This window comes from Maylandia zebra, unplaced genomic scaffold (assembly GCF_041146795.1).
Source record: "Maylandia zebra isolate NMK-2024a unplaced genomic scaffold, Mzebra_GT3a scaffold03, whole genome shotgun sequence".
NCBI classification, from domain to species: domain Eukaryota; kingdom Metazoa; phylum Chordata; class Actinopteri; order Cichliformes; family Cichlidae; genus Maylandia; species Maylandia zebra.
Window position 1 is genome coordinate 1,281,645 of NW_027490033.1, and position 14,239 is coordinate 1,295,883.

General features: G+C 44.9%; 1 protein-coding gene across 1 annotated transcript in view; it reads right to left on the minus strand.

The window, feature by feature from the left end:
* The window catches only part of LOC112432436 (protein NLRC3), a 3,307,575-nt gene that overhangs the window by 1,207,778 nt on the left and 2,085,558 nt on the right, over positions 1–14,239 (minus strand). The window contains exons 46-47 of the mRNA XM_076881152.1: positions 12,398–12,577; positions 9,922–10,095 (exon numbers count right to left, since the gene is read on the minus strand). Of these exons, the coding sequence (XP_076737267.1) occupies positions 9,922–10,095; positions 12,398–12,577 (354 nt within the window). The remainder of the gene's footprint in view (positions 1–9,921; positions 10,096–12,397; positions 12,578–14,239) is intronic.

Consider the following 14,239-nt stretch of genomic DNA (forward strand, 5'->3'; position numbering starts at 1 on the left):
AGCTGAGCTCAGTTGTACAGCGGTCTTTCTTCAAACTGAGGCTTTTATCTAAGGTGAGATCATTTATATCTTTTAAAAACCTTGAACGGGCGATCCACGTTTTCATGACGTCCCAGCTGGATTATTGTAACTCCTTATATGTTGGAGTTAGTGGGACCTGCCTGGCAAGACTGCAGCTGGTCCAGAAAGCTGCAGCTCGTCTTCTGACACAAGCTCAAAGACATTTATCGTCCCAACAACCACATATACGCTGGTCCCTCGCTGTAACACAGTTCACCTTTGGCGGCCTCGCTGTTTCGCTGATCTTTTTTGTGCAATTTTGCATGTTTTTGTTTTTTACAGCGCATTGTGTTCTGCGTCCTGATTGGCTGTAGACCATTGTCAGCCAATCTCGTGCCGTGTCTCCTGTACAGTACAGAATGTGTTCAAATTTACAGCAGTGTGACTCTGCAGTGCTGCACTGTATGTTTGTACGTTTTGTCCCAACAAACAACAATGATGACGAGACGTTTTGCACCTGTGGTAGCAGCCAAAGGCAGAGGAAGATGCTGACCATCATAGTTTCAACAAGGAGGCAAAAAGGTTGTAACTGTCCACAACAAGAACATCGTAAGGATGGAGTCAGCTTTGGCTTTGTGGCTCAGTGACCGCAGGAAAAAGAACATCGTGCTGGACACCAACATTATCTGCAGAAAAACTCAAAAGCTTTATGAAACTTTACCTGACAGCGAGGAGCCCAGGCCATGGACGAGTGCTCCTCACACAGAAGCTCATTTAATGCCAGCAAAGGCTGATTTGACACGTTTCAGAAACACTTTGCTTTCACTCTTTAATAATGAACTTATTTTTCTATGAAGGTTTGAACTTTGTTTAAACAAGAGAGAAAAGTGTGAAAATGTTCATGCCTGTCTGAGAAAAGTGTAGAAAGTGTGCAGTGAGGGTTTAACTGCCTTAAAACTTCTATAATACTTGTAAAACATAAAGCTGCTACTTCATTCTGAGACTTATTTTTAGAACGTAACTCGATAAACGAGCGACCGCAGTACTGTATTGTGTTTATTTTGAAAACTCTCAACAGGATCTTCAGATTTATTTTGAAAGCTTTATCTGGAAAACACAAACACATAAGCAGGAAACAAAGAGCGTGATATGAAACGATAGACGTTTTCATATGGTCATCATATATACATCGTTCTATCGAACAGCCCCAGCTCCTGCTGTCAGTCTCTGTAAATCTGCTCTTAAAACACATTTGTATTCACTGGCTTTTAATACAGCATGAGAGTTATTTGATATTTGATGTGTGATATTAATATTAGGAGTTATTTTAATAGTTATTTTGGATTCTTGTACAGCACTGTGGTCAACGCTGCTGCTGTAATTAATGTGCTATAAACACATAAACAATCTGCAGTTAAACATCCAAAACTAAAGATGTGATCGCTGCCTTTAGAAAATGTGCTGATGCACAAGATATCAGCTCCATTAAGGTGGAATGTGGCCGTGTTAGAAACATGTTGGAAGAAGTTTGAAGCTGAAACTGTGAAGCTGAGAGTGAAAGAGCTCCAGCGTCTGTCACAGGAAACTTTCTTATTTCCACACTGATGAAAGCATCAAGCTTTGATTTCCTGCTGCTTTTATTGAGTCACACTGTGAAACTGAGCCACAGCTGAACCAGCATCCCTGTACAGCAGACACTTACAGCGCTTGGCTGCTTCCATTGGACCCTCTGCACAGAGCTTCAGTTTCCTCTTCTGGTCCCAAAGTGCAGAACAACAAGGTTTCAAACAGCTTCGTTCCAGCAGCATCAGCCACAGACATGCATAGAGAATCCTTTGGTTGTGTTGTGTGTTTGCATATCTGCTGTGTTGCTTTGTGAGGATGGATCATCTCCTGCAGCTCCAGATAAACAAGCTGGACCTGAACCTGGTAGCTTCACTTAGAAGACACTTGTGACGGGAACGTGTGAGAAGTTTTGTGCAGACAAGTGTGGATTTAGAGTGTGGGACGAGCTCTCCACAGTCTTTGTGGAGATCCACATTCTGCATACTGCCTGTGAGAAGCTGCAGACATTTGTCCTCCAAATCCACTGAGCAGCTGCTCGTGGTGGTATTAGCTTCATGTGTGCGTGTTAGCATGAAGCCTCAGTCACACTCTGCTGTGGACACGGTCACGGACAGCTGGACGCCTGATGGACGAGTCGTCCTTCCTGTTAAACTTCTTTGAGCATGAGAATAGCATGAGAAGCTCAGTGGACACTGTTCAGTGTTTTAACTCTCGCTTTCTGATGGGTTTATATATATATATATATATATATGCCGTATAGCCTTAAAAAATGACAATACAGGGTGGTGATGATGGGTTTAGATTTTATTATTGTCATTTGTATTAGGAAATATTTAACCATATATTCTTAGAGGTGTATAATCAATTGTGTAGTGATAGGATGTGTGATCTTTAGCAGGCTGCAGGGGCTTGGTGTGTATTCCACACTAGAATGCACACCCACATCCTGGGAGCACGAGAGAGGTCGTACCTTCTCTTATTGTTTTATGGCAGGATTAACGTAGCTACGTCTGTTCTAGTCTAAGTGCTTTTTGTTTAGATGAACTGCTGGACTTCCTCACCATGTTATCTAGGGTGAACCATCTAGGGTGAAGGGGGGTCTTCCCTCTTCCTGACCAAGGATGTTATATGACCCTTTGATCAGCAGTACCACACACACACACACACACACACACACACACACACACACACACACACACAGTATTCTTTGTTCACATGTATACCTATGTGAGATGCTATATGTTAATGACCCTATGCATATTCATGTAACCACAATAAAAGGAGTGCTATGGGGAGCCTGGCTGAGAGTCTGATGGTGGTCAAGTGGTGGAACGACGCTTGGCTCCAGCCAGGTCTCCCTCATGCATGAGTAAACCAGAGAACTTTGGTGCCTTGTGTCTTGCTTTTTGCTGCGTAGCAGATTGTCCTTAACGTTCCAGTGGATAGGTTCAAACTACAAACCTATCATTAATTGGTCCTTCGAGAGCCGGATCCCTGGAGTCGACATTCACCGAGGGGAAAAGAGACACGCCGACAGACTGACGTCAGCCAGGACTTATAGAGGTCCTGCAGCAAAGTCCCGAGGCGTGAGAATTCGTCATCGAGCCGGTGGATTAGCCGTCTGTTTTTTCTCCTCGATGGATGACGATTGACGGGATTCGGGACTGATGCTACTCGCAATAAGCAACACCAAGTAGGTATGTGAAAAATCTAAGCCACTGTGTGAGGCTGAGTTGTAAAGTCTTTATCACTGTGTGCGATAAAGCGTGTAGTCACTGTGTGCGACTATTCTTTGCCGCTGTGTGCAGCAAAGCGCGCATCCACTGTGTGAGGTTGCGTTGAAAGTCTTTATCACTGTGTGCGATAAAGCGCGTGATCACTGCTATGTAAGTCTTTGCCACTGTGTGCGACAAAGCACGCAGTCACTGTGTGAGACTGCGTTGAGACAATAGGCCTAATTTTTGTTGTTTGTGTATGAGGATATTTTTTGTTGTTGTTGTTGTTGTGTGAGTGTGTGCGGAGCAGAACACGTGGTCTGTGACGTCGGCAGCTGTTGTTGTTATTATGGGTTCCCAAGCAACCAAGAGTGTGTCAGAGGGTGACGAGAAGTTTATGGTGAAATTCGCTCCCGGTAGCGCAAAGTATTTAGGACATTGGCGCAAGAAATATGATTTTGAAGGTAAATTGGTTGTAGGACAATGTCAAATGTTAGTAGACCAGTTGACAGTGAAAGCAGCTTGTGCGACAGGGAAATTGAAACAGGAGAGAGAGTTACAAGTGGCGTCCGCTAAATTGTGGTTAGAACAGGCGCAGAAGAGACAGGAGGCAGTGACTATATATACTGACAGTCAGTATGCATATGCTACACTTCATTTCTTTGCCGCTCAGTGGTCAAGACGAGGCATGACAACATCAACAGGTAAACCTGTGGAGCATGCGACATTGTTGCAGGCCCTGTTGAAAGCAGTCTTACTGCCTAGTAAAGTTGCGGTTTGTAAATGTGCAGCACACACACGTGGCACTGACCCCATTGTACTAGGCAACGCCTTTGCAGATAAAATTGCAAAGGAAGCGGCCCTTGGAACACATGGGGTTCATGTTCTGGCATCACAGGAGCAAACTACGCCCATCACACATGATGTGTTAGCAGACATGCAGTCACACTCACCTCCAGCTGAGAAGCAGCTGTGGCTCACTAAAGGAGCAAGCCTGCGAGGTGATGTCTACTATCTTTGTGATAAACCTATATTGCCTAAGAACCTATATAGGACTGCTGCAAGTTTGAGCCACGGGCTCTGCCATGTCTCGACAGCTGGGATGGTGGCAGCAGTCGAACGGCAGTTTTTCACACTGGGATTCAATGCTTATTCAAAACATTTTTGTAAAGCATGTTTAATATGTTGTAAACATAATGCTCAGGGAAACCTCAGACCTAGGAGAGGAAAGTTTCCCAGACCCAGCTACCCATTTGAAGTAATCCATATGGATTTCATTGAGTTGTCTAACTGTAACACCTACAGGTACTGCCTGGTGATTGTGTGCCCGTTCTCAAAGTGGGTAGAAGTTGTCCCCACTAAGAAAGCAGATGCTATTTCAGTGGCTAAAGTGATATGCAAAAATGTGATCCCAGAGCATGGGATCCCCCAGACTATTTACAGTGACAATGGTCCTCATTTTGTGAATGAAGTAATTGAGAAAATGTCACAACATCTGGGGATAACGCTGAAAAACCATTGCTCATATCACCCACAAAGTGCAGGGCTGGTTGAAAGGACTAATGGCACAGTAAAGCTGAGACTCAGGAAAACAATGGAGGAAACAGGCAGAACATGGGTAGACTGCATTGAGCTAGTGAAAATGTATATGAGAATCACGCCAACTGATAATGGCCTAACGCCTTTTGAAATAATATATGGCAGGCCATTTAGAGTTCCAGTGTTTTGTAATGATAATGATAAAGCAGAAGAAGAAAACACACTAGCAGACTGGATGATTAAAATGCTGAAAAGCAAAGAAGTCATGAGTGCAAATAATCTGCCAGATGATTCTGTTTCTGTACAGGAAGAACGTCTGAAGCCAGGGGACTGGGTACTGATAAAGGTCATAAAGAGGAAGTGCTGGTCGAAGCCACGGTGGGACGGACCATACCAGGCTCTGCTGACAACACCAACTGCTGTGAAGATTGCAGAACGACCCACCTGGATACACCAAAGCCACTGCAAAAAGGTGACACACATCCAGGCCAGCTCGGAGTAAGTGGCAGGAAGACCGGGTACAAAGGGGGGGAAAGCCTCTAGGGCCCTTCGTCTCAATCCGGTGAAGAAACCAACTGAGCCACAGGTACTCATCAGAATGGCTGGTAAAGTGTTGTCTACCCTGCTGGGTGTAATGGCTTTGATGTCATCATGGTCAGCTGTGGAGACCCTGTATGTCCAAGGAAACCACACCCAATACCCTCATGGCTATTCTACAAACTTTTGGTGGCAGTTTATGAATACAACTGCTCACTTGAACAATAGGACGGACTGCTATGTGTGTGCTCATATGCCGTTATCCGCATATACATCTGGACTGTGGCCGTACAGCATACCAGAGGACAGGAGTTGGTGTCTGTTGGGCTTAGCAACTCATCCTGGCAACAGAGTCCTCTGGTCCCAGGCCAACTATAGTACACCTCTGAACATCACCTGGAGTAAGTCGCCACTTATAGATGTGAATTGTTCTGAGCAAACTGACTTATTGGCCTGGCCTCAAGTGTCAGACCCACTGCCAGACATAATATTGCTGAACAAGCTGAATACAGCTCAACTGCCGTTGTGTGTGATGAACAATGGATCACTGTCAGTGGGGGAGCTGCCGCTTCGTTTATGTGGATACATATACACCTACTGCCCTCCAGAGAATGAGAGCAGGTGTATGAAATGCTTGACCAGTGCAAAGTGAGCTGAGAACTTGACATTAAGGAGGACTGAATGCAAGTCCAACCGGGCTTACAGGATACCAGTAAAAGCAAAGAGTCAGAAGTGGACAGGATGTGCAAGGATGGTGCTGAGCAGTAAAGGAACAAGAGTTTTGGCTGATTGGTATTTCTTGTGTGGACATAAAGCCTATCTATCACTCCCTGAGGGATGGGGAGGATTGTGTGCCGTGGTGAAGTTATCGGATCATGTCTTCTTCATGGACAGAGTTGAACATCACCCTAGCAACCGACGGAAGCGTGAGGTGAATATAGCCTCACCTAACTCTTTTGGAGTGACAGTAGACACTGGAGTGCCACGAGAATTCCGCATTTGGAGTGGAGGAGCTAAATTCTTCCAAAGTTTGATCCCAAACATCGGAGTTGCAGAGGTGCGGGATCATGTGGAGATCAACCGATATGCCTTACTGCGACACATTAATCTCACTAAGACTCTGGGAACAGCCTTAGCGGAGGAGCAAAAGGCCATCAGAACGATGGTACTGCAGAACAGGCTGACCCTAGACTTGATAACAGCATCACAAGGAGGAGTGTGTAAGCTGATTGGAGAGACATGTTGTACGTTTATTCCGGATGGATATACGACTGGAGGAGACATCTATGAGGCACTGCAGAACTTAACTGCTCTGCAGAAATATGTGGCGGACCACACATCAGGAGGAGACACGTCACAAGGCTGGATAGCCTGGTTGACATCTGGACCATGGTGGAATATGTTTCTAAAGTTTTTGACTCCCATTCTTACATTATTGGCTTTGCTTTGCTTGTTTACAGGTTGCATCTTGCCATGTGTAAGATCGATGGTGAATAAAATGATTGCTAACACCTTTACCAATTTCATACTGTTGCAGCAGAGTGACATGGATGCTAAGGCTAATATGTGTGTATGAAATGAAGCCTGCACTGAAAATGTTGACAAGTGGTGTAGAGCTGAAGATATATATATGCCGTATAGCCTTAAAAAAATGACAATACAGGGTGGTGATGATGGGTTTAGATTTTATTATTGTCATTTGTATTAGGAAATATTTAACCATATATTCTTAGAGGTGTATAATCAATTGTGTAGTGATAGGATGTGTGATCTTTAGCAGGCTGCAGGGGCTTGGTGTGTATTCCACACTGGAATGCACACCCACATCCTGGGAGCACGAGAGAGGTCGTACCTTCTCTTATTGTTTTATGGCAGGATTAACGTAGCTACGTCTGTTCTAGTCTAAGTGCTTTTTGTTTAGATGAACTGCTGGACTTCCTCACCATGTTATCTAGGGTGAACCATCTAGGGTGAAGGGGGGTCTACCCTCTTCCTGACCAAGGATGTTATATGACCCTTTGATCAGCAGTACCACACACACACACACACACACACACACACACACACACACACACACACAGTATTCTTTGTTCACATGTATACCTATGTGAGATGCTATATGTTAATGACCCTATGCATATTCATGTAACCACAATAAAAGGAGTGCTATGGGGAGCCTGGCTGAGAGTCTGATGGTGGTCAAGTGGTGGAACGACGCTTGGCTCCAGCCAGGTCTCCCTCATGCATGAGTAAACCAGAGAACTTTGGTGCCTTGTGTCTTGCTTTTTGCTGCGTAGCAGATTGTCCTTAACGTTCCAGTGGATAGGTTCAAACTACAAACCTATCACTTTCACTTCAGCTTCACCAACAACAGCACAAGCAGAGCAGCCCACTGCCTGCATGGCTGGGACAGCGCCCCCTGGTGACTGTAAACCACTACAACATGTAGACGGCCATCTGCAGGCTGGATGTAGCACCACCGCAGAGACGTGCTGCAGCTCTGTTTAGTTACCCAGCTGACAGCAGAGGCTGTAGTTTACTGTTACCAACATGGAAAACTGAAGCTTCACCAGCTGGAGCTACAGAGCTGGAGAACAAAGGAGACTGAGAGGCCAGAATGATGTGGGAGGAAACATCAAGAGCCTGTTTGAAAGGAGACACATGTGGATGCTGTGCCAGTCTGTGGTCTGTCAGAAGTCAGCTGAGTCACACTGCAAGAAGCTGCAGAATCTCAGAGGAGGAGATTTGGAAGTGTTTGTGGGACAAACTGGACTCAAAGAAAGAAGATGTTTGTGAAGTCTTTGGTGGAGGTGAGCAGTGTGAAGCAGAACACATGCAGATGAATCAGGAGGTCAGCATCAGTGTCTCCTTGTGGTGGACGGTAAAAGAATCAGAGCCAACGCTCCCGTCCACCCTCGGCATGAAGCAGTGCTGTTTCTGAAACAGGAGGACAAGTCCAGAGAAGACAGAGGAAGCAAAGATGAGGGTGGGACAGGACAGCAGGACTTCCTTCACACCTGCAGCTCCATCACACTGCTGTAGCTCCTCTTCATCACACATGTACCTGCAGCCTGTCTTCGAGTCCAGGAGTCACCTCCACACAGTGTAGAAGCCTCCTGTGCAGACCATGGAGTCCAGCCTCTGTCAGGGAAGTCGGCACTAAAGCCTGAAAGACTTCAATCTGTCTCTGCTCCACCCGAGAAAGACCAGCACCGTACTTGTTGTGCATTCAAGGAGGGAACATCAGCGCTGCATCGTGGGAACAACACCGCAGGAACAAAGACACAGCACGGCCGATGAAGGACGAGGACAAAGGAAAGGTGAGTGAGAAGACCCCGGTGGTGTGGACGGACCTGCAGGGGCTCCAAGACTGAGGAGCAGAGACGTCCATGTACCAGCTGAGGATGCTGCAGTGATCCAGGGAGCTCGGTCCAATCTGAGGCCGTGTGAACTACGTGGACCACAGTTTCTTCACAGACTTCAGCCACGTGAACATCTGGAGATCCAACAGTGTACGAGCTGTGAGCCATCAGCTGTTTCTCTCATCAGCTGCTGTAATGAGAGCTGCTGGAATCATCTCGAGCAGCAGGAAATCACTGATGTTGTTTCTAACCAAAGATATGGGACTGAGCTCCGCTGAGCTCCTTCTACTTTCATCCAGATAGAAACTGCTACAGTCTGCTGATTATTGCTTTGCCTCCATCACACGAGCTCTTTATCCTGTTCTTCACTCTCATTGGTTCTTTGTCTGCTTGTTTTTACCACAGTAGTCTTCTGATTGGTCAAAGACAATCAGCTGTGACTAAATGTAGCTCCTACAGCAGTGATGGGAATAACTACTGAAGCTAATCCAGTATCAAAGCTCAGGAATCAGCAGCTCCCACCTCGTTTTCTTTCAACAACTATTTTTAGCTGCTGTGTTTTTGTGTTTCTGCAGACCTCAGACATCCTGCTGCTCTGGACAACTTTTTCATTCTTTTGTATCATTATTTTGCTTTTCTTTTATTATTATGTTATATGTATTAATATGTGAAACACTTATTCTTTGTGTTTTTGCTTTGCTCCTGTCAAACTGCTTTAATAAAATCTGCTGCAGTCTAAACTGTGGACGTTCCCTTTTTAACCCTTTGTGAAACAATAAAGGTTTAAATCTGAGTATTCATCTATGTTAGTGTTTAATGGGTCTAATAGGTTGCTTTGGCCTTTCCCAGTAATATCTTCCCTTGCAGTCTGTGGTCCAGGCTTCTAAAACCATCCCAGGTTAACAAGAACTACAATCTAGAGGAGAGCTGCCATAACAGGTGTGACTGATGAGATCTGACCTGCAAGGTTACTCAGGTTTGTTTGTATCAGGACAAGCAGGGAAGCCGCCTGGACGTCAAAGTAGTTAGAGCTGGGCGAGTGTCCTCACCCACATCGGCTTCACAACTCTGCATCATCTACTGAGTAAAACTCAGAGCATCAGAGATTAGAAGGTCTACAAAGAGCTGAACCAGACTTCCTGTATAAAGGTTTTAGTTCCACAGATCGACAGTGTCAGCACAACTAAAACGTGGAGACTGACCTCAGAGTTTCAATTTGATGTTGTGGATTCTCCAGAAGAACACACAGCTGCTTCACTCCTGAATCCTGAAGCTTGTGGTCTCTCAGGTCCACCTCTCTGGGATACGAAGGGTTGGACTTCAGCACTGCTTCCAGATAATCACAGCTGATCTCTGACAAATCACAGCGCTCCAATCTGTATAGAGAATGAAAGATGTAAGTTTATTAGACAAAGTGCTTGAAATCATTCAGTGTTTCATCATCTGTTCAGAGCTGAAGAAGGTTCAGAATGTAGAAGTTTAGAAAATGGAAACTCCAAACAGCTGAAGCCAACAGGAAGCAGCTTCAAACAAACACAACAAGAGAAAAAACTCTGAATGTTTCACATTAAAGTCGTACATTTCTAACAAGAGTGTTTTAAAGACAGCGTCACTGATGATCATCTTCTGCCCAGTAAAACTTTGGTTTTCCACATGTGAGTGTTAATGATGCACAAAGACTGTGAGTGCAAAGAGGGAGCGAGGAGGATGACAGAGAGATGGTACAGGAGCATCAAGAACCCGGCGAGGAAATGAGCAGAAGGACTTTGGAGCCTGTTGGATTGAAGCTTTCACAGAGACGTGTTTGACTGGACACCACCAGGACAGACTTTTAATCCCAGGATTTGGATGAGCTTTCTGTCTTTATGGTCACAAATGATGCTGTAACTCTGTGACTGTCCTGGAACTGTCAGCAGTGTGGTTACGTCCTTTTGACCTGAGTTTCCACAGCTCTTATAACAGCAGTGTACATTCAGACTGAGACACGCTTCAGTCTGTATGGACCTGTTTCTGTAGCTGCCACCATCATTCTACGGTCGTGTCCAAATTCATGGGCTGCATCCTCCTGAGGACCCGGCCTTTGCGGTCTACGTGGGCTGGGTCCTCAGAAGGTCGGGTAGGCTGGAAATAAACGGCTGGGGAAATTGGACGGTCTAGCCTTCTGATTAGCGTCACCGCTGTCTCGGTGGAGTTTAATAAACTCAGCCGTCTGCTCCTTGCTATCTAAAATATAACAGGACACTGGCGTAAATTCTCGACCGTCTCATACTTCTGTTTAATCAGTTTTCTGTTTGACGTTTAGTCAGCTCTGTAAAGACCAAGGAGGAACCCACCTGGGGGATTAATAAAGTTTTATTTTATCTAATCTAATCTAATAACTTTAATCTCAGCCAAACCGATTTACTCACGAACAAACAAAACACTGAAAAAAGCCAAACAATAACATTTTGAGGTTGTCTAAGTGACTTATATATCACGTTTAACCTGAGTAGCGAAAGTCTGCGGTGATCTGAAAATGATGTGCCGGGAGTTGTGCCGTTCTCGGCGGCTTCAGTGACCCTCGAGCTCCCGGCGAGCTATCGAGCTGGTGGGTAGCAGACGTCTCCGAAAACGTCGAAGCACTTTTGCAAATATGCGGTATCTTGATAAACCGAGCAGATATTTGATGTTTACACAGCTACTTTCTCGCCTGAAAATATGTTAAAAGTTTATTTTGTGACCGAAAAAGATTAGTATGAGTCATTTTAAAACTTAGTAGCGGCCGCCATTGTTGGAAACTGGAGTTTGGCTGGGCCGCGCTATGAATTCTGGGATATGGTAGGCCACGAAGGACACACCCGACCCATCCTTCAAATTCGGGGAAAAGGAGGACGCATTTGTTGGCTGCATTCGGAGGAGTCTACGAATTTGGACAGCCTTCGACGTGTCGCTGTGACGTAATCGGTCTACAAATGCGGCCTCAGGAGGATGCAGCCCATGAATTTGGACACGACCTACATGTTTGTACATCAGCTTATCAAATACTGTCTGCTGTCTTCATTTATTACTCTTCACCTGCTTCACTGTCACTGTGTGGGCGGAGCTGTCTGAGCCCTGCCCACACAGACACAGCTCCTCTCTGGAGCAAAACTTCTGCTTCATCTCCGCCTCTTTTCTTCATCCTCCACCTCTCTTTTCTCTTCTTCGGTGTTCTGCAGCCACAGAGCCTCACAGCCATTAGCACGCCCATACCTGAGCAGCTAGCATTACCCAGCATGCCGTGCAGCAGTGTCAGTTTGTAAATGTGCAAGAATTCCTGCTCCAAACTGTTTCACAGAGTGCTGTGTGCCGTGACCTTTGACCTGCTAAAGACAGTCAGCTGTGGATTATTCATTGTTGTGTCTGATACTTAGAACTGTGAGGAAGAAGCTACACAGTTAATCAGGGTCCCCTCTCTCTGAATCAGGAAAGGTGGGCAGGCCGCGTGTGGGCCGCGGGCCATACGTTGAGTATCACTGTTTGAAATGTGAACATTGTTCTGCTGCAGTCAATGGACTAAACCAGAGAAGAAGAAAACAGACTTTACCATGAAGATCCTCAGTGTGGATCAGTATAATATCAGCCTGATGTCTGCAGTTTAGTGTCAGCACAACTTTCACATCATATTCATCTCAGCACAACTAAAACATGCTGACTGACCTCAGAGTTTCAAATCGACATCGTGGATTCTCCCGAAAACCACACAGATGCTTCACTCCTGAACCCTTCAGGTTGCTGTAGGTTCCACTCAGGTCCACCTCTGTGGGATACGAGGGGTTGGACTTCAGTGCTGCTGCCAGATAATCAAGGCCAATATCTGACAAACCACAGTCCATCAATCTGTATAAAGAATGAAAAATGTAAGTTTATTAGACAAAGTGCTTGAAATCATTCAGTGTTTCATCATCTGTTCAGAGCTGAAGAAGGTTCAGAATGTAGAAGTTTAGAAAATGGAAACTCCAAACAGCTGAAGCCAACAGGAAGCAGCTTCAAACAAACACAACAAGAGAAAAAACTCTGAATGTTTCACATTAAAGTCGTACATTTCTCATAAAAACAGGACAAAGACTTGAAAAAGTCGTGTTTTTCCTTCCAGGAACCACATGGCTTCACTTTTAAAGGTGAAGTGTGACAGAAATGGACATATTTGAAGTCCAACACCTTTTTCCAGTCACATTATTAAAGCAGACAAACTACAAGCTCATTTTCATTCCAACAAGTCATCTTCTGACCTGGACTAACAACACTGGTCTCTATGTGCAGCTGGCTGTGAGACCAGTGCTCAGGGAGCGTCTACAAAGTGCAACACTGAAAGAACATCACACACTCATTTGCTTCCAGCACTTTCACACAAACATCTACTGTCATTATTGTCACCAAACTCTGTGGATCCTTTATTGCAAATTCAAATGGGATCAAATGGTCAGACAAAAGAGGGTTATGAGGAAATATGATGAAATGTTGTGTATTAGCAGCAACTTATTGAATCATTTTCCTCAGAAACCAAACAAAATGATTGACAAACATGTTTTTACAAACTCAGTGTTGGACTTGGATCAGCAGGATAAGCTGATGTTTAAAGGCATTTGAGTCTCGCTGTATGAGAGTCCAGTTCTTACTCAATATTTATGGATGATGTTCTTTCAGTGTTGCACTTTGTAGACGCTCCCTGAGCCTCACAGCCAGCTGCACATGGACCAGCTGACATTACCCAGCATTAGAGGCGGCTGTAAAAAATTCATGTTCCCATTTAAATGGTTTTAATTTGAATAAAACGATGTTGATTCATTCAATCCTGAATCGATGTTTAATATAAATGTATTTTGCCAGAATCTCAGGTTAAAGCTCACAAACTATTTCAACAAGCAGCAAACAGCTAAAACAGTAAATGAGAGCAGCTAAACACACAAAGATGGAAACACAGAGCGTGGATCGTTCACTCGACGGCACGTACACGGACACGCCGTCGGGGCTGAAAGTGGACAGCTCACAGATCCTGAAGCTGCAGGTTTCATCTGTCTCCAACCAAAACTGAGTGAAGCAGCAGCAAAAGAAGATCCAAACTCTGCTTCACGTTTGATCAATATGCTCATGAATTCTCTCTGACTTTGGCTGTTCCTGCCTGCACAGCTCTCTCTCTCTCAGTGTACTCCAAGAACAGCTTCAAACATCTGTTTCTGCATCATTCACTGTTTATTAGCCACCAGTCTGCTGTTGTGTTCAGTGCTGTCGGCCTCTGACAGTAAAGCCTCATTTCTGCTGTTCCATGGAAACTTTTTAAAATGATGACAGATTACAAACTCTCAGCTGTGTCTGTAATCAAACCTCTGTAACTTTGCTTCACTTCAGCAGCATCAGCTCATGTTCACATGTTGCTTCATGGTTTGCTTCAGTTTTTGATCGACTGCAGAATATTTTGAAGGTTATCTGCTATAAAAAGCCAGAAGAGGAAAATCTGCTTCATGTGTTTCTGTTTGATCCTCAGTGACTTTGACACAAAGG